The 21,765-nt window shown below is 40.8% G+C and overlaps 1 protein-coding gene and 1 pseudogene across 6 annotated transcripts in view; one reads left to right on the forward strand and one right to left on the reverse strand.

The window, feature by feature from the left end:
* The first annotated feature begins 841 nt into the window (after positions 1-841).
* Positions 842-14,612, forward strand: LOC148638895 (ribosomal RNA-processing protein 8-like; annotated as a pseudogene).
* Positions 14,283-21,765, reverse strand: part of dnhd1 (dynein heavy chain domain 1) — a 75,599-nt gene continuing 68,116 nt past the window's right edge. For 5 of the 6 annotated variants that reach the window (XM_088622597.1, XM_088622596.1, XM_088622599.1 and 2 more), the window contains 3 exons: positions 21,369-21,497; positions 19,764-20,353; positions 14,283-15,532 (listed from right to left, as the gene is read on the reverse strand). In XM_088622597.1, the coding sequence (XP_088478723.1) occupies positions 15,173-15,532; positions 19,764-20,353; positions 21,369-21,497 (1,079 nt within the window). In that variant the 3' untranslated portion in view covers positions 14,283-15,172. The other variant, XM_088622598.1, reaches the window with a different exon arrangement.

Genomic DNA, 21,765 nt, shown 5'->3' on the forward strand with positions numbered 1-21,765 from the left:
TGGTGTGATACATCCACTTGAAGTCGGAGCTCTTTGTTGGGGTCAAAGTATGCCAGATCTGGACCTGGTTCCCTAATGATAAGGTCCTTCATCTACTGGAAAGCCTTTTCCTGCTGTGCATCCCAAGCAAACTCACTGGATTCTTTTAGTAGGTGACACAGTGGGGCATTGATGTCAGACAGGCTAGGGGAAAATTTTGCTAAGTAGTTTGCCATGCCTAGTACTGTTTCAATCTCTCCTTTGTCTTTTGGGAGGTTCCATGTCCTTCACAGCAGCGATTTTAGCTGGATCTGACTTGATCCCATCCATGATAAGGAGATGTCTAAAATAGCTGACTTCAGTGGCGCAGATCATGCTTTTCTCTGGGTTGAGTCAGACTCCTCACTCTCGGGACCATTGTAGCATAGTGCGAAGTTTCTTGTCATGTTCCTCCTTGGTTCTCCCATAGACCAAGATTTCATCCACAATTCTTGTAACGCCTTCGAGGCCTTCATATGTCTCAACCATTTTCTGCTGAAACTCGTCTTGAGCTGAAATTACCCCAAAGGGCAAGTGTAGGAATCTGTAGCACCCAAACAACGTGTTGAATGTGGTTAGTTTTGATGACTCTTCTGTGAGCCTGATAGCCCAGTAACCTGATCTAGCATCCAGGGCATTGAAGTAGCATGCTCCAGCCAGCTTTGTCGTAATATCATCAAACGCTGGTAAGGGGTAGTGTGGGCGTTTGATAGCCTTGTTCAGATCCCTTGGATCAAGGCATACTCGGAGCTTACCTGTGCGAGGTTTCTCCACCACCACAAGTGCATTAACCCATTCCGTTGGCTCTGTGACTCTGGCAATGATGCCGGACTTCTCCATGTTGTGCAACTCCTCCTTAAGACGGCTCCGCAGTGCAAGTGGTATGCGTCTCAGTGGGTATACTACAGGAACTGCGTTTGGTTTGAGGTGGATAGTGCACTCACCCACAAAAAGCCCAATTCCTGTAAAGACATCTGCAAAATCTTGTAAGATTGGCTTTGTCTCAGTGGTAGGGGTGGTCACAGATAAGACTAATTTCTCTGTCCTTGTACTTGCATTTCAGGGAAGTTTTACAGGAAGTTGCTTGCTGCCATAACCTGACAGTCTGTGAGTAGTGGGCTGTAGCACAACATCACTTTAAAACTTGTTATATTCATGCAGCGGAATGACGTTAACTTGAGCACCTGTATCTAACTGAGACTTTATAACTTTTTGTGCATTTTTAATTGAAAGGTTTCCCATTCTTTTTTTCAGACAGAGTTAGCCCACTTCAACCCAGTGACTTAGTGATTAATGCATATACTGCATAATGCAGAACATTTATACATCAGGTATATAAAAGGAACTGATTCACTAGGCAAGAAATGAATGGCTTAGACAAGACTTATGAAAAATATACTCCAGACATAGTTAGAAGTTAGAAGAATTAAGATGATTCCTTGTGGGGTTCAGTATTTCAGAAGGAGTCTCTCAAGATTTCCAAGTGAGAACAGTGTTGTACAAGTGTCTCCTGAGATTGTGTAGGTGTTAGGCATAATGATAAGACAAGTGCAAAACAGAGCAGCTGAAGAAGGATGAGGGCCAGTCCAAGGTCAGCAGGAAGCAGTGGAAGAATAAGATGAAGAACAAAAGAAAATGTAAAACAAATACTGGCAAGATGGACAAGTGAGCAGTGCCTCAGTAGTTAGAGAAGACGGGTCATGAAGTCTGGAAAACTCTGCTGTGAAAAGCAAGACAACACATTCTTCACTCCAGGTCAGCCAATGGCAAGAGCAGAATAAGAACCTGAGGGCTCAGCAGCCAAAAAAGTTGCATTCAGAGGTGTTGCAGGATCAGCTTTGAAATCTCAGCCGGATGAAGAAGAAATAGAAACCAGTGGTTTGTGGGCCATTTCAGCAAGGAAAAGGAAAAAAGATCTTAAAAAACAGCAAGCCAAACTGCAGAAGATACGCAAGGTGCTGGAATCTAAGATAACAGGGTCCAGAGTGAGCCAAAAGGAGAAAAAGGAGGAGAAAGTAACATCTGCCTTGCTAGCGTGCATGGAACAACAGCTGAAATCTGCACGTTTCCATTTCATTAATGAGCAGCTGTACACCTCCACCAGCCAGGAGGCCTACAGAATGTTCCAGCAGGAACATCAAGCCTTCAACATCGATCATCTGGGATTCACTGCACAAGTGGAGCGATGGCCAAGCAATCCAGTTGACTCCATCATCAGCTATCTCTGCAACAAGTAAGTGAAGTAAGGGAACCTTTAAGGGAAGTCAAGGTTCTCTGTTCAGGGTGCAGAGTGGAGTGTGGGTTGAAAATATCCTATTGCAGTTCATTGCTGCTATAATGCTTTTCCAGTGATAAGCTATCATTGTAGTATTTCTGGGACAGTAAAACTATGTGGATTTCTGGATCCTTTCTTAAGTATACAAAAATAAAAGACAATCTGAAATGAAGGGAAATATTTGCAAGATTAAATGTTTGTTGTTAGAAGACCCTTTTAAAGAGCAAGTGTAAGGGTAAATACGTTGACTACGTGGTCATTTACTTTGTTGACAATTTTTTTGTCCTGTTTTAAAGCATTATGTCTGCTATCGGCATTTATTTTTTATTGGAAATACTTGATTACGTTTTTGGACTTTTGACAGTCTTTGAAATGATAGAATGCTGCAGTCTACTGTTAGTTTTCATTCATATCCCTTTTTTAGTGCGCATTAACTTTTGCTTGCTTCCACATATTGAACACTTCTCTAAAAGATCCAGAAAATCCAGGACTAGGTCCACTGTGCTCTGTGTTACAAGTAAATGATCTTGATTCTGATGTAGTCGGTAATTTTGGCACATTTGCAAAGTTCAAAATAAGAACTGAGCTTGAGGAATCGACTTACGACAACTGATTTAATTACTTTTAAAATATACTTTTTTTAGAATACACTATACAGTTGTAGTAGCCACATTAAAAAATGCATTGATGCTCTATAATTAATTAAAAGAATAAAAGTTTAATTCCTGGCCTCAGATGGTTTTACACAGTCAGGTGAAAGAAACTGAATCTATTTAGTCTTTAGCAAAGGAGATCTGACAGGAATACAGTAAGCCCTTGGTTTGAACAGTTCTCGGTGTCATGGAACTCTGAAGAGACGAACAGTGGAATGGCAGGAGAGCGATAAAGACCCTATGCGTAGCGGCAAGAAGCGGGTTAGCCCAGGCTCAGCTGTTCAGAAAATGCCGTATATTAACTTATGCCCTCAGGCCACGGACAGGAGTGACCTTGTGCTAGGTGGGTCTCAGGACATCTTAACGTCAATGTTGAGTGAGGAGCAGACCAGAAACAGGAAGTAAATAGGATACACAACAAGACACACCAGAAAGACATGAATAATCACAGGGAACTAGGAACAGGACAGAAGTAGAGCGCCCTCTAGGTGTACTGGGCATGACACTCGGATTCATTGGACAAAATCTGCTAAATAGGAATTTTAAATAGAAATAAAATAAGCTATAATTAAAAAAACATCGGTTTAAAATTCAGGAATATCAATAGTGTGCTATAGAGGTAAGTCAGTTCCTGACACTGGGTGTTTGTTTTGTATGCAACACACGAAACATTATAAAAACAATTTTCATTGACTTTATTGTGCAATGAAAAACAAATAAGTAAAAAGATCCAGAAAGAATATATAGTATATATTTTGCTCATGTAATAGTGTGTTTGCAGGCTGAAAAAATTTCATTTGTGATTTAACAAACATTCAGCAATAAAGGACACCCTTCCCCCCCTATTAATCCATTAAACCAGGGGCTTACTATATTTTAAATTCTGGGCAAGGCTTTCTTTCTGACCAATGCTTAACTTAAGTTGTGAGGGGTCTTAAACAAAGTGACCAGACATTTCGTTGAAGTTAAACACAAAAGTGAAACAGCTGAATGAGATCCTTGAATTAATAAACTACTAGAAGCCAAATGAGCTTCAGAGACCAACCGGTCTCTTCTCATTTGAAACCTTTCTTTAGTTATTATCTTATGATGTGCCTACATTAAAAGAGACTGCTTATAACATGGCTTTGTTCTTCGTCTTACAGGCCCTCTTCAATGGTTGTTGCTGATTTTGGCTGTGGCAATTGTAAGATTGCAGGCAGGGTGAAAAACAAAGTGCATTCCTTTGACCTGTTGCCCATCAATGATCTTGTTACTGTCTGTGACATGGCCCGTGTATGTTCATGCCTCTCCCTCTGCTTTTCTCACCCTTCAAATGAAGAAGGCTGCACTCAGCCCTAGTGTGCTTAAACTAAATCCTTTAGTCACGTTTATTCAAGCAAATGCAATCAGAGTAATGCAATATAATAGATTCCTCACCTGTCACTATGTTTATGTCTCAGTGAACATTTCCTCTCACAGGTCTTTTCTCTGTACATATATTCCCAGATCCCTCTCCCAGATGGCTTCGTGGACGTCTCTCCCTCATGGGGACAAATACTGGTGATTTTTTGGTGGAGGCTAACTGTGTGCTGGTGATAAGGTAGGACACTCTTTTGCCCTCTAGTAGAGCAGAGCTGGGAGGGCAGAGTGCAGTGTGGCACATCACAACCACTGGAACACCCTTGCAGGGTCAATCTAGTCTGCTCAGCTACACAAGACTTTTTGTATGACCAGATTCTGATAGAAGAAGAAAATGCTGACTCTACAAAACATATTTGCTTCCATTTCCAAATGGCAATGACTTTATAAACAAATAGGGGTTTAAGAAAATTGTGAAAATCAGGATTTGACCAAGTGGTTTAGGTAAATAAGTGAAATAAATTGTTTAAACCCTCCCTCCCCCCAACTGTGATTTCAGTATAATATACCCAAGTGGTTGGTGTAATTGGAGGCACAATTTTTGTTCTCTTGCACAGCTTTGGTGAGTGGAGTAATAATCCAAGCACACTTGGTTAAACAAATATTTATTACAATGACAAGACACAAACCACACTACACTCAATAAAACATAGAACAACTCTCTCTAGTGAGGTTCAAATACTTAACTCCAGTCAGGTTTAGTTTGGATGATCATGAAGTATGGGCTCTTGCTGGCACAAGTTTCAAGTCTACACTCTTCCAGACTCCTATCTCTCCTCCCCTTATTTTTCTTCTTCTTCCTCTCTCTTTGTGCACTTAATGTGATCTTAGATTGTGTGTGTCTGTACTGCTCCTTGACAATCATTAACCCACAACTTACCTAAGTATACTAAGGTAAACGTTACATTCATTTTTGCAGAAGGGACCCACCAGACTTCAGCACACATCCTCTCTGCTTTGAAGCTAGAAGTGTTTACTCTGCCAAGTGTTACAAACTTTATCTTAAATTCAAGAGACACTTCTTAGTCACCTGTGGTGTCACAAACAAAAATTTTGTGGGAAAAGTTTATGTATACTCACACCACACTTTTCTTTCTTAATTTTCCAGGAGTTCTTCTCCATTCCTTCCATCCGTTTATCTTCCAAACCGTTCTCTCAATACTTATTCTATCTGAGTTCCAAAGTCCGTAAAGCAACACAAATCTGAGCCACAATTTGTAAACCGTAATCCTTGATTCCTCTCTTCCTCCCTCCCAAAATGCATTCAAATCACTTCTGGGGCATTTAGATTTTGTTTCCTGATGAGGCTCAGGATGCATCTCGAAGACGGTTTTCCGAACTCATACATCAGAAAGACTACAGAAACCAAAATTATCCTGCAGCTAGGATCACACCTTCCCCCTTCTCTTAATGACAGACTACTTTTCTTCTAAATTTTCTCCATTCATTGGAAGTTTCATTTCACACCTCTCTACACCTATTCTGACTTCACACCTCTTGATTGGCCTCTCTTTCTGTCCCCTGCACTCGCCTCTCACTCCTCCTCTCTCCCAGCCTCTGTTCTCCAGCTATATTACCTTTGCTTATTACCTCAGGTCTTTCTCACACCTGAAGAAGGCTCCATGGCCGAAACATTGTGTTTTCTTTCTTTAAAAATGTTCAAAAGTAGCTGTAAGTTTACACAAGAAACTAATGAGGATATAGATGCGTTACCACTGGCTTCTGCCTGTGCAACTTTGAAGTGACTGTCACCCCAGTCTGTTTCTGGATCATTGGCAGGCAGTGAATCTGAAGGAAAGGTACAAAAATGAAGGATAAAGGGCATCTAAGGAAATTGGAGTTAAAGTTAAAAAGTGCATAGATTAGGAAAAGGGGCACAAAAATGGCTGTTTGGATATCCCAGTAAGCACTGCTGGTTCAGTCAGGAAGTGGAATGGCATTACACCACCCAGACACTGCCTAGAAAAGGCCGTTCATCAAAACTAAACATCCAAACAAGGAGACTCTCAGCCACCGAGAGGCCAACAGTTACTTTGGAAGACCTAAAGAGTTCAGTGGCTGAGAGTGAAGTAAAGGTGCTTCAGTCAACTGCATCACTCAAATCGACTCTTTAAGTTTAAGTTTAAGTTTAAGATAAAAACTTAGGTGTACGCATAGACAGTAACCTGTGCTGGACTACTCATGTTGAGTGTTTGCTCCCAAGTCCAGCAGCGCTTATATTTCCTGTGAAGACTAAGAGTGTTTGGGGTTAGACAGAAAGTAATGCAGTAGCATTTAAGAGTACTTTTACTGTGCTGTAATCTAGAGCATTATCAGAGATGGTATTACATTGTGGTTTGGTAATCTATCAGTTCATTTAAAATCACAAATTACCCGCCTCATCCAGACAGCTTTGAAGGTCATGGGAGTGAAACAGCATCCCTCCCTGCAGACAATCTGTGAAAAATCCATAATCAAACAGGCAGGAAAAATTATATCAGATCCTTCCCACATCCACAACTCTGAATATCAACTTCTTCCTTCTGGCAAACATTCCTTTGTTCCACTATCCATTAAATCTGTCAATGCAAATGTCAAGGATAAACACAATTTTGACTCTTACCACCCACTTGACTGCAATATGTTTTGTGTGGTGTTATACGTTACATGATGTTATGTGTTATACTGCACATGTGCAGTTTTTTTATTTTTTGTAATAGAATAATGTGCAATGTTTTTCTCAGTTTGCATTCTATTAAAATGTACAGGAGTGCTGAGTGTCCATAAAAAATTCCCTCAGGGGACAATAAAATCTTACCTTACCTGACCTGACCTTACCAAATCAAATCAAGAGCTCTGACCTGTATCAGAGGGCGCAAGAAAGGAACTGTTATTAAAAAAGAACAATCACAAAACCGCTCTGAAGTTTGCCAGATATCACAAGAGTATCCAGCTAAGATTTTGGAAAGGGTTTGTAGTAAGATGAAACAAAGACAGATCATCCTGTGGTGATGCTTCTCATTAACAGGGACTGGAAATCTTTTTAAAATTGAAAGAAAAAGAAATGGAGGAAAGAACATGGAAATAATGTAAGCGAACTTGTTGCAGTCTGCTAAAAAACTGAAACTTGTAGAATATTCACCATTCACCATTTGGAGTTACTTAAGAATAAAAAGGTGAATCACCTTGAGTAGCTCAGTCAAAGACCTGACCTCAACCCCGTTGAGAATCTATGGCATGATTTGAAAGTTGTGGTCCACAACCATTCTCCCAGAAACTTGAATCAGCTGGAGAAAATCTGCCAAGAGCAATGGGCAAACATCACTACCCAGAGTGTAAAGCTGGTAGACCTGCAATGAAAGACTTGAAGCCGTAATTGTGGCAAAAGTGGCTCTTATGTAAGCAGCACATTTCAGTTTTTCACTTTTTAAAGATATTTGCAATCAAATTACTAATTTTGTCTTTCATGTTTGAGCATGTGAGTTTGCAATTGGAAAAAATATTTATAATTTTTAATCCAGCAACATTAGAAAATGTATAAAGGGTCTTAATACTTTGGCAAGGCATTGTTATAAATACTTTTTACATTTATGCCCAAAACTGGTTATGTTAACTGGTGGAGAAAGGTGTCTTACAGATGAATTTCCTTCACAAATTATATTTCTCAGGAAAACAGAGCAGTGTTCTTAAATATTTATGATCAAAACCTCCCCTTTAATGAATTTCAGTACCAAGAGAATGAAAGTTTATTGTATTCTTTTAAACTTTAGGTCTGATAAAGCTGTCCTATTACAATGTGAACTTTTTGTGTGGTAGGTTTTGTCAGTACTTCATTGATTGATGAATTGGCAATTCAATTAAAAATAAGGGTTGTCAACTGAAAGCCTCTGAAACATATAAGAAGAACTTATGTATAATGTTTAAGAATACCTGCCAAAGGAGTTTGTCTGCCTTTCCAAGAACTTAGTTTTCTGTGGGCAGCCTAACATTGTTTTGTCATTAACTTCATACCACCCTTCTTTGTGCAGTGGTATCCTGATGATCACTGAGGTAGCCAGCAGGTTCGAGAATGTTCGCAGCTTCCTACAGTAAGTGCTGTAGCGGCAAGGCTTATTAAAAATACAGGAATTAAATTTGCTGCTCCCTTGCCAGTGCCTCTCTCCCTCATCTCAGTGGGGCTGGATACAGAGAGCCCATTCCATTTGGTTCACATTTAAGGTGTTTTTCTAGCTGACAGAGTTTCCTGATAAGGAACAACTCCCAAGGCTGAGACACATCAACCACCCTAACAAAGGGTCATCTCTGGTGCCTTACTGTCTGTGAGAGTCCTTGGGAGTCGCATCCCAGGTTGTTTACAACCTTAATGTCAGAGAGCATGGTTACTCATCCTCCACCTCGATCAGCCAATCAGGAACTGGTAGGGCAGGGTAACCCCACGTGGGTCTCGAATGCCTGCGGAACATTCAACAAATGAATGACCGTAGTTCCTCCAGATAAAACAGGCAGCACAAGACCCAGAAGGGGCTCCTCCAGGACGTTCTCAGACTCATCTCAGACAATCATGTGAGGGCCAGTGTGTCCGAGTGCCAGGACTTTACTTTGTTCTAAGAGTCGAGACCGGAGGTCGGCGCTCGTAACCAAAGGATCCACCTGAGGTTAGCCCAGCAGCAAGCCTCGTGAACCCACCACGAACGCTCACCTGATCAACGAATGAACTGCGGTCGGAACTGTGGACAGCTGAATCTCAGGATTCAGGACCAGCACTACATCGGGAATGAACCGGTCTTCTTCCCATCTAAAGAGTGTGACTTGCTTGGACCCGCAGTCACTTTCCATGTGCAAAATCTCTGCTAGTTCAGCTAACACTAACTAGCTGGTCTTCAGAGAGTCATTGTCAGCGCATTGCAGCAGACATCTCTCCCTCCTTCTCCCCCACCTCACGCCGGGCCAGAGGACGCCGATCGGACTTAACAACAGCCTGCCTCTGTTCCCTTGTGTCCGCGGGAGATCTGAATCCACACAGATTGGATGAGTATTCAACATTCTGCATTACAGCTTGAGAATTCAATTGTTACCTCAACCCCAGTTGATATCAATTTAATTCCTATGAGTGATGTACTTGCTATTGAGTATCTAGTGTAGAAGTTGTAATCAAAGCTCATTAACAGAACTATATAAATGAATGGTCTACTGAATGTATGTCCCTCTTGGTATTTGTAACTGTTCGTTATTGAATACTGTATATACCCTTTGTATTCTGCTAACCCTCACTCTTAAGATCTGTTATGTTTATATGCACATTCTATGTATTAATAAATGTATTGTCGTGTATTAATATCTGTGTGTGTGCGTTGCTGAGTTCTTCTGCAAGGTTGGTTTTCTAATAGCCATCAAAGAATCATTTTGTGACTTACTGCTACAATAAATAACTGTCCCAGTAAATGCACAAAACCCCTACAGTGCATTGTCTACTCTTGGGTTCAAGTTAGTCACAAAGGTAAGGAAACATTCTAAGATATGGGTAGCGATTTGAGAAAAGGTTTTTGAAAATCACAATTTTAGTGGTAGCTGAAATAAAAGATTATTTAATACAATAAGTTGTCCACATTTTCGAAGGTTCGGTTCAGAGAACCATTGTAAATAGCTAAATTTGCATATAACCAAATCCACTCCTTTACTACTGCATAATGTACTACAGTATTAGTACGTATAGTTAAAAGCCATAAATAACCCTCCCTTATATGATAATGTAAGTACTAATTCACTGGGCTTAAGTTAATTAAAGTAACATTAAGCAACTAAAACAAACAACAGTAACCGCAAACATATATCAACCAGTTACAATTGTGACAGTGGACCACACCTCCCACTGCACTCCCCACTCCGCAACGCGTGGGAATGTGCAGCTACCACACCTGAGGCTAATCAAGGCTGCGCTTTAAAGATCCCCACGCGCCTGCAGACGCGGTTCATCATAGAAACTAATTTGTTCCCCTCACCAGCAACACAAACATTTACTTGGATCTATGAAAGGATTCTCGCCTTTGCTAGAGAACAGAACATTGGCAGACGACTACACACCAGCACACCGCACAGAAAATAACAAGCGCTCTGCTGGTGCTCAGGCAGCTTCCTATTACATCCGACACTATCACACAATAAACAAGATGAATCCTTCCTTGGATGCCAGCTCTTCATTAACTGCTGGCATTAAGTGGTTGATTGTATTTCTATTAGTCTATTACACATCTTTTCTTGGATATTAAAGCATACCCAAGAATACTAATGAACCAACAGAGACAAAGAAACAAAAGCACAAAAGGGGAAAACTCATCCGCTTGACTAATGTGCTAATTCAGTGGTTCTCAAACTGTGGTATGCGTACCTGCAGTGGTACGCGGAGTGCCGCCAGGTGGTTCGCCATATGACCCTGGAACTGTGCTGTGTGCGCTGAAAAATCGGGACGGGTTTTCATATTTTCTATTTTAATACGTGTCGAATACAGTACGCAGCCTACATACTATGGCACAGCGTGCGCTAATACTTGAGTGGACACAGAGCTACAATGTAATTCTATACCACTCTATAGGAATGCATGCTATGAAGTAAGTGACCAATTGTATTTAAAAAAAGCTATCTCCAGCAAATAGGAAGGTGGGAGAATGTGTGTGATCTTGGAACACGCCAATCTTGTAAGCATGGGAAAGCGTGATAGAAAAATATTTAAGGACTGTTCTGGGTTAGTTTGAGAAAAATACATCATCTCTGTTTCGCATCCATGCACATGAAATAAAAACTTCTGAGATGGACTTCTGACTGCCTTTAAAGGGGAAAGGGAAATATTTCTCCAACACCGCCACATTCATCAACAATTGATTGAAAATGAATACTTTGCAAAAAACAAGTATTACGTCCTGGCTGAAAGGAATAGACACCAAGAGTAATTATGCCAGCTCCGACAGATCATGCACACCTGTTGAGATTGAGGAGGATTATACATCGGCCACCGACACAAACTCAGCTGCTGAACCTGCTAATGTCACCAAGCGTCGGAAAATGGCTACAAGGCTGTACGATCCAAATTATCTAAATTTGGGATTTACTTACACCGGGACAGAGGAAGAGCCAAGACCACAGTGTGTCATGTGCTGTGAGATTCTCAGCAATGAAAGCACGAAGCCAGCACATTTAAGGCGGAACTTTACCACGAAACATGCGCTCTTGAAGGATAAGCCTGTTGATTTTTTTCAAAGGAAACTTAAAGATCTGAAGCAGCGCAAGTCCACCATAAGGAACCGTGCCACTCCAATTTCCAAAACCCAAGAAGCATCTTACTATGCAAGCTTGCGGATTGCTAAAGCAGGTAAGCCCCACACTATCGGTGAAGAACTTTGTTTACCGTTGGCAAAAGAGCTGATACTTATTATGTGTGGAGAAAAAGCTGCTAAACAGCTCGACCTGGTGGCCCTTTCGAATGACATGTCACTCGTAGAATTATTGATATGGTGGACGATGTCAAAAGTACACTGATAGAGCGCGTTAAGATGAGCAGATGCTTTTCACTGCAATTAGATGAGTCTGTAGATGTCGTCAATTTGGTGGATTTGCTTGTTTACATTAGATATGAGTTTGAGGGCATGTCCCATGAGGACTTTCTGTTCTGCAAGCTGCTACCAACAAGAACTACAGGACTTGGCAGCCAAGAAAATGCCTGAGGATTTGAAATCCGTGTTAGACTCTGTTGTCAAAGTTGTGAATTTTATCAAGGCTCGACCAATGAATTCACGTCTGTTCAGTGTGCTTTGTAATGAAATGGGCAGCGAACATGTGCAGCTTTTGCTACATACTGAAGTGAGATGGTTATCAAAGGGCAGAGTGCTCATGAGGCTCTTTGAGTTGTACTCTGAGGTACAGATGTTTTTGCATGACCAGCAATCTCCCTTGGCAAGTCTATTTGATGATCCAGTGTGGCTGGTAAAATTGGCCTACCTGCCTGATATATTCACACGTTTGAATGAGCTGAATATGGGACTGCAGGGGCTCTCTTTAACAAGTTTTGATGTGTCTGACAAGATCACTGCTATGAAGAAAAATACTTTTTGTTAATAAAATCGACACAGGTATAGTGTCTGCTTTCCCAACTCTGGAGAACCATCTGCACACATATGGTGTGGAACTTGATGCTGCTGTTTGAGATGTGATTGCAGTGCACCTCTTGTCATTAAAATAACAGTTCTCAGAGTATTTTCCAGTTGAGGCCACACCAGAGTGGATCAGGAACCCCTTTACTGTTGATGCCGAAGGAATACCCAAGAATCTCTCCTGTGCTGAGCAAGAGAAGTTGCTCGAGTTATTATCTGATGCGACTGATGTCAGAATTGAAACGACAGTCACTGTTGCATTTCTGGATCCAAAGAAAGAGTGAATACCCAGCCCTCTCATTAAAGGCTGTGCAATTTTTTATGCCTTTTGCTACTACCTACCTTTGTGAGAAAGGTTTCTCTCCTCTCACTGCAATCAAGACAAAGTACAGCAGCAAAATGGATGCTGAGCCAGATCTGTGTTTGAAGCTCACTGCCCTCATCCCTGGTATTGCAAGGCTTTGCTAAACTAAACAAGCTCACCCCTCTCACTGAAATGGTAAGTGCTCAGTGCTATGTTTATAAGTGTTTCTAATTTTATTATATGTGTATGTGAGAGTGTGCGTGCACGCTCAAGTTGGTCATTGAGATTTTCTGTGGTTCCTATGGGAAGATGACTTGTAGGTGGTACTTGGATGCTTTGGTTTGATCAGGGGTGGTACTTGGTCCAAAAAGTTTGAGAACCACTGTGCCAATTAATTAGTGTAATTTCTAATGTTAATGTAGAACCACAACTACAATTATCTATGACTTATGCATGTCCCGTGACAGGGATTCTGAATCAATCATATGTCAATGTACTTACACTGAGCTACAGGGTTCAGGCTTCACTCTGATAATACTGATTGGTTATGAGCTACCTAGCTGTCACAGGGATTCATCAAAAGTGGCTGCATGCTGTTGACTAAACAGTTAAGGTGGTCAGGAGTCAGAAATGGTAACTTTAGAACAAGTTATAGGTTTATTCCATGCCGTGGAGCCTTCTTCAGGTGTGAGAGAGACAGGGTAGTAGGCAAAGGTAAAGTAGCGGGAGAACAAAGTTTGGGAGGGAGGAGGAGTGAGAGGCGGGAGCAGGGGACAGAAAGAGAGGCCAATCAAGAGGTGTGAAGTCAGAATGGGTGCAGAGAGGTGTGAAATGAAACTTTCAATGAATGGAGAAAATTTAAAAGAACAGTAGTCTGTCGTTAAGGGAAGGGAGAATGTGTGATCCTAGCTGCAGAATAATTTTAGTTTCGGTGGTCTTTCTGATGTATGAGTTCGGAAAACCGTCTTTGAGAACACAGACGGAGAGATTAGAGTGGTCGTGGCCGTCAGAGGTGAAATGAGAAACAATGGGCTTGGAGAGATCTTTAATCTTCACAGCCCTGACGTGTTCTCTGAAGCGGTCTCCGAGTCTCCTTCCTGTTTCTCCAATGTAGATGGCTGGGCATTTACTGCAAGAGATACAGTAAATAAGGTTGCTGGAGGTACAAGATGCTGTCTGGGTGATCCGGAATTGTCCTGAGAAATGGTAACTTTGGTCTGCCATACAATACAGTGCCTGTGAGTTTGCAGTTAGAGTTTGCAGTCAAAGGTGATTCCCAACTCTGAATCTGTTGATACTTGTCCAACAGATGCTGAACTTTATAGTGTACATTATGAGACCTAAATTGTGAAAAATGCCAGATAGACAGAGGTTTTAGGGTTTCAAAAGGGTGTTTATACAGTCTTCATTCAAACCGGTGTGTGATAAAGCCAAGAAAACCGATGTGAAACAGAAATTCTGCTATCAGTGCTGTACTGTTTGTAAATAATTCATTGATTTGATTACCTTGATTATTGAATACATACTGAATATTTTTAATTTTATTTAGATTTTACTGAAATCCAATGTGATTAACAATACAGAGTTCTGTTTACAGGGGTTGATGAGAAGAGATGTAACTGACTATTCCAAAAAACAGTCTCTAAGCTTAAGTCACACAATTGTACATTTTGTAATTGCTCTGCCTTTAATTATAATCTGATGTGTTCTCTTTTTCTCTTTTTTAGGACACTAGTTACTGCTATTTCTACACTTTTGAGTTAATCAAGACAACAGAATCTGAAGGGAAAAGCCATACAGCAGGTCTGGAACTAAAGCCCTGCATGTACAAGAAGAGATGAAGAAAGACAATTGACAGTGTAGTTTGGAAACCAAATGGGCTTCAAAGTGGCTCAAAATGGGCACCCCCCCCCAGTTAACTACAGTGGACACATAGCCCCTAATGGATGGGATTCTCGGTATATGTCTTAGTGATACTCACAGCACAGAGAGACATTGAACTATCACGTTTATAAGACTGTGATCTTTAATAATAAATGTATCTTGTCAATTGATGGGTTACTAATGAAGCCATAATACTTGATTGGAAGGTGACTACAGTTTACAGGTATTTTCAAAGTAATATTTATTTTAGATATGAAAAACATTTAAATGTGTATGTGTGTATATATCTAATTGTGAAATGTGGAAAAGGGCTAATCTTAAATAGTAACATATGTAATCGATGAAATACCTGTGTAAATGTGTGAGCCAAGAGACTTCTATAAATGTAATGTTAGATTCAAGACTTTTTCAAAATTGTTCCTAAATTTCACTGTATTCCAAGTTTATTGAAAGGTCATTTGTTTTATATTAAAAACAATTATTTAGCCTAGATTATTTCAGTAAAAGATGCTGTTATTTAAAGGTCTGTGGTCAGTTGCCTGATTATGATTCTAACTCGTCTTATCTTGCAGAGGGTGGGGGGAAGCTTGGCTACCAGGGGGATGTAAGTGATTATGTCCGTGTCCATGAGATCCCCAGGGATCAAGTCCTTGTACACAGGGCAGAGGTACAGGGGAAAAGAGGAAGGGCTGCTGGTTGCTGTGGTGATGTCTGCTGTGGCTCTGACCCACACCACCGGCAGCTGGCATGGCTGGATGGACGGTGTCTCCTGGACAGCACCCAGACGTGTATCCCACAGTGCACTGTGCAGCTCTAGGCCTGTGATGTAGATACCGCTGTGTGGCGGAGATGACGGAATGGCACTGGTTTTGAGGACCTATACAAAAAATAGAAGATTGTAAAGGACATATATAGACAATGCAAGTTTTCTTGTGTTTCAGGTAATCCCATTTAAAACTGCTCCTCAGCTCTTTTATTCTCTATACTGACCATTTATCTTTTGACATTGTCCACCTACCAGTTGGAGAGTTTACAGGGATAGCAGTTGAGGTTACTGAAGATGTTTAGCTTTCGGTTATTCAGACTATATTTTACAGCACTCAACCTGCAAGGACTCATAATAAACTATCAAATTAAAGATGAAATGCACTCCATGTTTTTTTAACTGGAACATGTCTCTCCAAGCTGTCCGTTCCAGTTTGTGTTTTGGGTGTGTGTCTTAGAGACAATTTTAGAAAATAATGCATTTTGTTGTGATAAAAATCACTGTGCTTGATTGCAATTAGTTCTCTTGATAGGTAAAAACACAGGAGAATTTGTGTAACTGTCTAATTATGGAGGGAGGCTAGTCACTGTGAGATTTAAGGGTTATTGGTCTGGGAAGAACAAGGGTAGCCGACAGCCAAGGGAAGGCTGGCGGTTGAGCCTTGACTTAGACTAAGATGCTTCTCATAGGATAAGAACGTAAGGTAAATGTTACAAATGAGAGGAGGCCTTTCAATTTGGTACAGTGGATATAAAAAAGTCTACATACCCTTATTGAAACTGCAGGTTTTTTCTAAATAAAAGCCAGAAATCAAGATAAATCATCTCAGACATTTTTCCATCTTTAATGTAACCTTGCAACCAACAAAATTCAAGAGAAAAACAAATAGATAATTATTAGGAAAAATAATTCAAATAAAAAAACCTACAACCTGGTTGCATAAGTGTGCATCCCCCCCAACTAATACTTTTTGGAAGCACCTTTTGCATTTATTACAGCAGTAAGTCTTTGAGAAAAAGTCTATATCAACTTTGCACACCTGGACATTGCAATTTTATCCCACTCTTTCTTGCAAAAAAGTTCAAGCTCCTTCAAATTGCCAGGGGATCTGCCAACCCTCTTTAGGTCATTCCACAGGTTTTCTATGGGATTGAGGTCTGGGCTCTGACTGGGCTGTTCCAAGACTTTGATCTTCCTTTTCTGAAGCCATTCCTTGGATGTGTGCTTTGGGTCGTTATATTGGAAGTTGAAATACCTCTTCATATTCAGCTTTCTGACAGAGGCCTGCTGTCAGGTTTTGTGCCAAAATATCTTGATATTTGGAGCAAGTCATTATCCGATCTATCTTGACTAGAACCCCTTTCCCAGCTGAAGAGAAGCAGCCCCAAAGCATGATGCTGCCACCATCATGCTTTACAATAGGCATGATGTTCTTTGGACAACATGACAACAAGAAGCTATGTTGTCTGTGGGCCAAACATATCTTTTAGAATTAAGGCCAAAATCTTTGTATCATCAGACCATAAGACATTTTCCCACATGGTTTGGGGTGATTGGATGTATTTTTTTTGCAAAATTTGGATGGGCTTGGATGTTCTACTTTTGTGAGAAATGGTCTTGCGACCCTACCCCATAGCCCAGACAAGCAGAATACAGAAGATTGTTGTCACATGCAAGGAGTGACCAGTACCTGCCAGAAATTCCTGCAGTTCCTTTAATGTTGCTGTAGGCCTCTTGGTTGCCTCCCTGATAAGTTTTCTCTTTGTCCTGTCATCAACTTTGGAGGGTTGTCCTGATCTTGGCAATGTCCCTGTGTCTCCACTTATTGATGATAGTCTTCACAGTGCTCCATGGTACAGTCAATGCCTTTGATATTCTTTTATACCCCTCTCCTGATCAGTGCCTTTCAACAATAAGATCCCGTAGGTGTTTTGTCAGCTCCTTGCAGACCATGAGTATCCCAGTAGGATGCAACTGCGAACATTTCAAGGAAATCCTACAGGAACAGCTGATTTTTATTCTTTTAATCAGAATCACTTCCATTGATGGCAGGTGCATGTTACTTACCTTTGGAGATGATTTTGAATGTGATTGATTAACTCTGAACACAGCTACAGCCCCCATTATAAAAGGGTGTGCACACTTTTCAACCAGGGTGTTGTAGGTTTTGTAATTTCAATTATTTTTCCTAATAATTATCTATTTGTTTTGTTTAAGGTCAAATTAAAGATGGAAAAATGGCTGACATGATTTATCTTGATTTTTGGCTTTACATCACAAAAACCTGCAATTTCAATAAGGGTGTGTAGACTTTTTATATTTACTGTAGTTGTTAATTGATCCAAAGATCTCTTCCAGCCTTTTCTTGAGTGAAAGCAAAGCAACTAAGCGTTTTATCAATGCTTTCATTGACTCTTGTTTCCTTGAGTACAGTTGGTAAGATCCTGGAGATGTATTCATCCTTAGTACTTCCATCCCTGAAATACATCTATTTCTCCTATGCCAATAATGTTTATTAAAGAACTTCCTTCTTCTGCATGAGGCATATTGTCTACTTATTCCTTAGTGAGTACCTGAGTTTAATACTCAGCATATCTGCAATTTCCCTTTTATCATCTAAAAGTTTGTCATTGGATATGTTTTACTTAATCCTTAATGCTCCTTTACTGTTGCAGTATTGAACTTTTTATATGTTTCAGTCACCATTGCAATAACCCTTTCTATTCTATCTCTCTTGGCCTTTCTATTATTCTTTTTAACCAGTGTTCACAATTCACTGTACACTTTTTCTTTAACAGGGTCCTGTTATTTTTAATCACTTCTCAAAGTGCTTATTTTCCTTTTTACATTTTGTAATTTGTTGAACTATGTGAGATAAGGTGTTCTAGGTTTTGATTTGCTTAGTATTGGGATAAACGTGTTCTGTGCCTTAAGCAGAATCTGTTTAAGCTCTTGCCATCCATTTTGCACTGATATTGTCATGATAGTTTCCTTCGGCCAACGGTTGCCCTGGGAAACCGTCACATTCTAACAGGGGCTCATGGTTTTCCAGGGTTTGCTTTTCTGACAGGATCAGTGTTTAGTTACTTAGCTTATTATTCAATTCCTAATTTTCTATTTAAAGCTGAGGAGCCACTTTGATGGGTCTTTGGCATTTTTTCACTTCACCCCAGGTTTTCACTGGCACTGCTGTATTCACTTTTTACATATTTCTGCTGACAGCACTTACTCTGCACAAACGTTGCAGCCTCAAGACTGTCCTTTAACCATTCGGTCCCCCTTTTCAGGAGGCTTGCTATTCGCTTTTTCCTGTACCCGAGGGTCCAGTAGATTAACCTTTTCTTTCAGAATCTATTTACCTCTGATGTAGTTTGGCTGTTGGAGGTGCACCAATACATTGCACATGTAATGAGCTGTAGATGATGTTTGGCAAATTTGGTGCTGTCAGGGAAATTTGACAAACAAATTCTCACCCCACTATAAAATGACTTAAAGAAGCACAGTTCACTCTCCCTTTCCAAGGTTAAGCTAGGAAAGGACATGTACAGGTCACAGTCATTAGGTTTAGACATAAAGGGAATAAGCAGAAGGTTAGGGACTAAGTGGGACAAGTTTTATTAAACCAAGGTTGATCCAAATTTATCCTTAAACTTTGTTACTCCCCCTTTTATCAGGTTGCAATAAGTAGGGTGCAAAGACCCTACTATAGGGGATTAATTTGCTGTTCGATAACATGCTACCATTTAAGGAGGATCTGCCACACTTTCCTACACTAGAATTGTTTTGTTCTAACTATCAAAATGGTTGCTAGCCTAATGGGCCCCATTATATTTTAAAGGACTCTTGTAAATCATCTATTTATAAATAGTTAGAACTGTTTAATAGTGACCATTGTAGCTGCTCTGTTTAAATTTATATAAACTGGTGATTTAAGGGTGATCTGGAAGACTGCCTGTATTGTTTCTAATGGACCTGGGTTGTGAATCCTTGCAATATTGTTAGAACGAAATGGAAACATTTTCTGATTCCATATTAGAATACACTGATCTGATTCCAGTTTTAGTATAAATGCACTATTTTTTTTGTTGCTAAATTAAATTCAAGATATGAATATAATATTTTAGTTAACCTCATCTTTGCATGAAGGAGATGAATCTGTTGCCTTTATTACAGCATGGATTTCTGGTAATAAATTTCACTGGACTTAAATACGTAATTGTTGTGAAAATGTTTATATAACCAAGGGTAAAAAATGGTTAAGAGTTTTCCTTTTCTGGTTTTGTAGTATAGGTCCTGTGTTTTCAGAGGTTCGTTGTGGAAGTGGGTGGCAAATTAGTCTTACCTGGTACTGCAGGGAAAAATTGCTGATGTCCCTCTGTTCAGCTCGGGCTTGCTCTTGCAACACAGCCACCAAGAAACCCTTAGGATTCTGGAAGGCAGAAAGGTGGTAGACTGCAGGGGGTGTCTCCTCCCAAAGGTAGGCTCCTAGCAGCTTTGCCTGGGACTCCAACTGATGCAACAAGAACAGTGTTTGAGAGGAATCCCAGGAGCTCAATGTCTTGTTACAGCCACTTGATTGGCTAAGCTCAGATAGCATAGAAGACACAACAGAGATGATGCTGTCCCATTCCTTCTGCACAAACTGCTGCAGGGGCCTATGTACCCTTGCTCCCCGGCTCTCCTCATTCCTGTCCATACTCTCCCTCAGAGCCTGCAGCCTCTCTCTGGCCTGACTGATATCAGGTGCTGCTGGTTGGTCGCTCACATACAGCCTGGAGATCTGGGATTCCAACAGGCTGTTTAGGATCTGACTCCTGTCTGTAATGAGCTCCCTAACCAAGCCTGCACTGAGACCCAGGATCACAGAGCTGGATGCCAGTTGTTGGACTCTCTGCTCCAAGTCCTGCAGCATGGCCAGCCTGGGGGACGCACCTGCAACCACAAGAGCACTCAGCACATCATACGTAATTTAGACATGTTATAAATAGAGATTTTAGCTAACCTTATCATGCTGTGACATAGTGGAGTATTTTTTCCAATTTTTTTCCAAAACTCAGTTAGTCCCCCTTTCAATAATCCCAGTACTTTTGTTTTCTCCATCGCAGACCCCCCTTTTTCTAGTCCAGTCTGAAGTGACTTCTTCAAATCCAAATTATTACATTTATTTTTCTTTCCTTTTTCTTTTTTTTTTAGCCTGGTCCCCACTGTAAAGCGGCATTTTTGTTTTTCTTTCTTTAAACCTTCCAAGCTGACCTCATGCCAGTTCTCTGCCCCCTCACATGGGGCATCAACTTTTACAAGCATTTGCCGTGGCTCCTTCAAACCTGCATCGTGACCATATCTATTACCTTTACCATCATGTTAGTGTCACGGATGTTGGAAAGGACGAACTGTAGAATGGCAGGAAAGCAAATAGACCCTATGCGTAGCGGCGAGATGGGGGTTAGCCCGGGCTCAGCTGTTCAGGAAATGCCTTATAAAAACCTATGCCCTCAGGTAGCGGACGTGGGGCGACCTGGTGCTAGGCGGGTCTCAGGACATCCGAACGTCAATGCTGAGCAAAGGCAGACTGAAAGACCTGGAAATATATAGCCCCAGAGAGAGAGAAACACCAGAAGGACAGCAAAGAACCGGAAATGAGAGACAGGACAGAGAAGGAGCGCCCTCTGGCTGCAGAGGGCGTGACAGTTAGGATGTCAGTGCACAATTTTCTTTTAAGTCCGTCCCCTGAAACCACATTTTGATTGTCATGTGATTAACAAAAGGTCAGTCTAGATACGAAATGGCTTTATGGTACCACAGAATTTAAAGCTGAGAAGTGTTAAATATAGAAAAACAACATACATGTGAATGAAAAACCACAGGTAATCAGGTCCCTTACTGTGTATTTTTTTTATACTCCTTTAGAACAGTGGTCTTCATAATATCACAATTGTAATTTTCATACCATAGCAGCCAGAAATCCCAATGATTTCTGGGGCATGAGGTCCCCTGCCCCACAGGCAGGACCTAGCCACCTCCTGCAAGACATCCAGATCTTCACTGTCCACAGCATGTCCACCATACACCAGTGACCCTGTAGGTAGGACAGGTTTGATGAAGAAATCTCAGAGAACACAACTAAAAGGATCCACACCAGAGAAATTATAACATGTTTCCCGTAACAGACCAAACTTGTTGTAGCGGCAATGCTTGTTAATAAGACAGAATTAAGTGTTGCTGGGCTTTCCCAAATGAGGCCCCATCTCTCTCTCCATCTCTGTGGTGCAGCCACAGAGAAGCTATTCATGCAGGCTGATTTAAAGATGTTTTCTTTTGATAAGGGACAGCCCCCAAATGGGGAT

The sequence above is a fragment of the Lepisosteus platostomus genome, chromosome 28 (genome assembly GCF_059453375.1).
Source record: "Lepisosteus platostomus isolate fLepPlt1 chromosome 28, fLepPlt1.hap1, whole genome shotgun sequence".
NCBI lineage: Eukaryota > Metazoa > Chordata > Actinopteri > Semionotiformes > Lepisosteidae > Lepisosteus > Lepisosteus platostomus.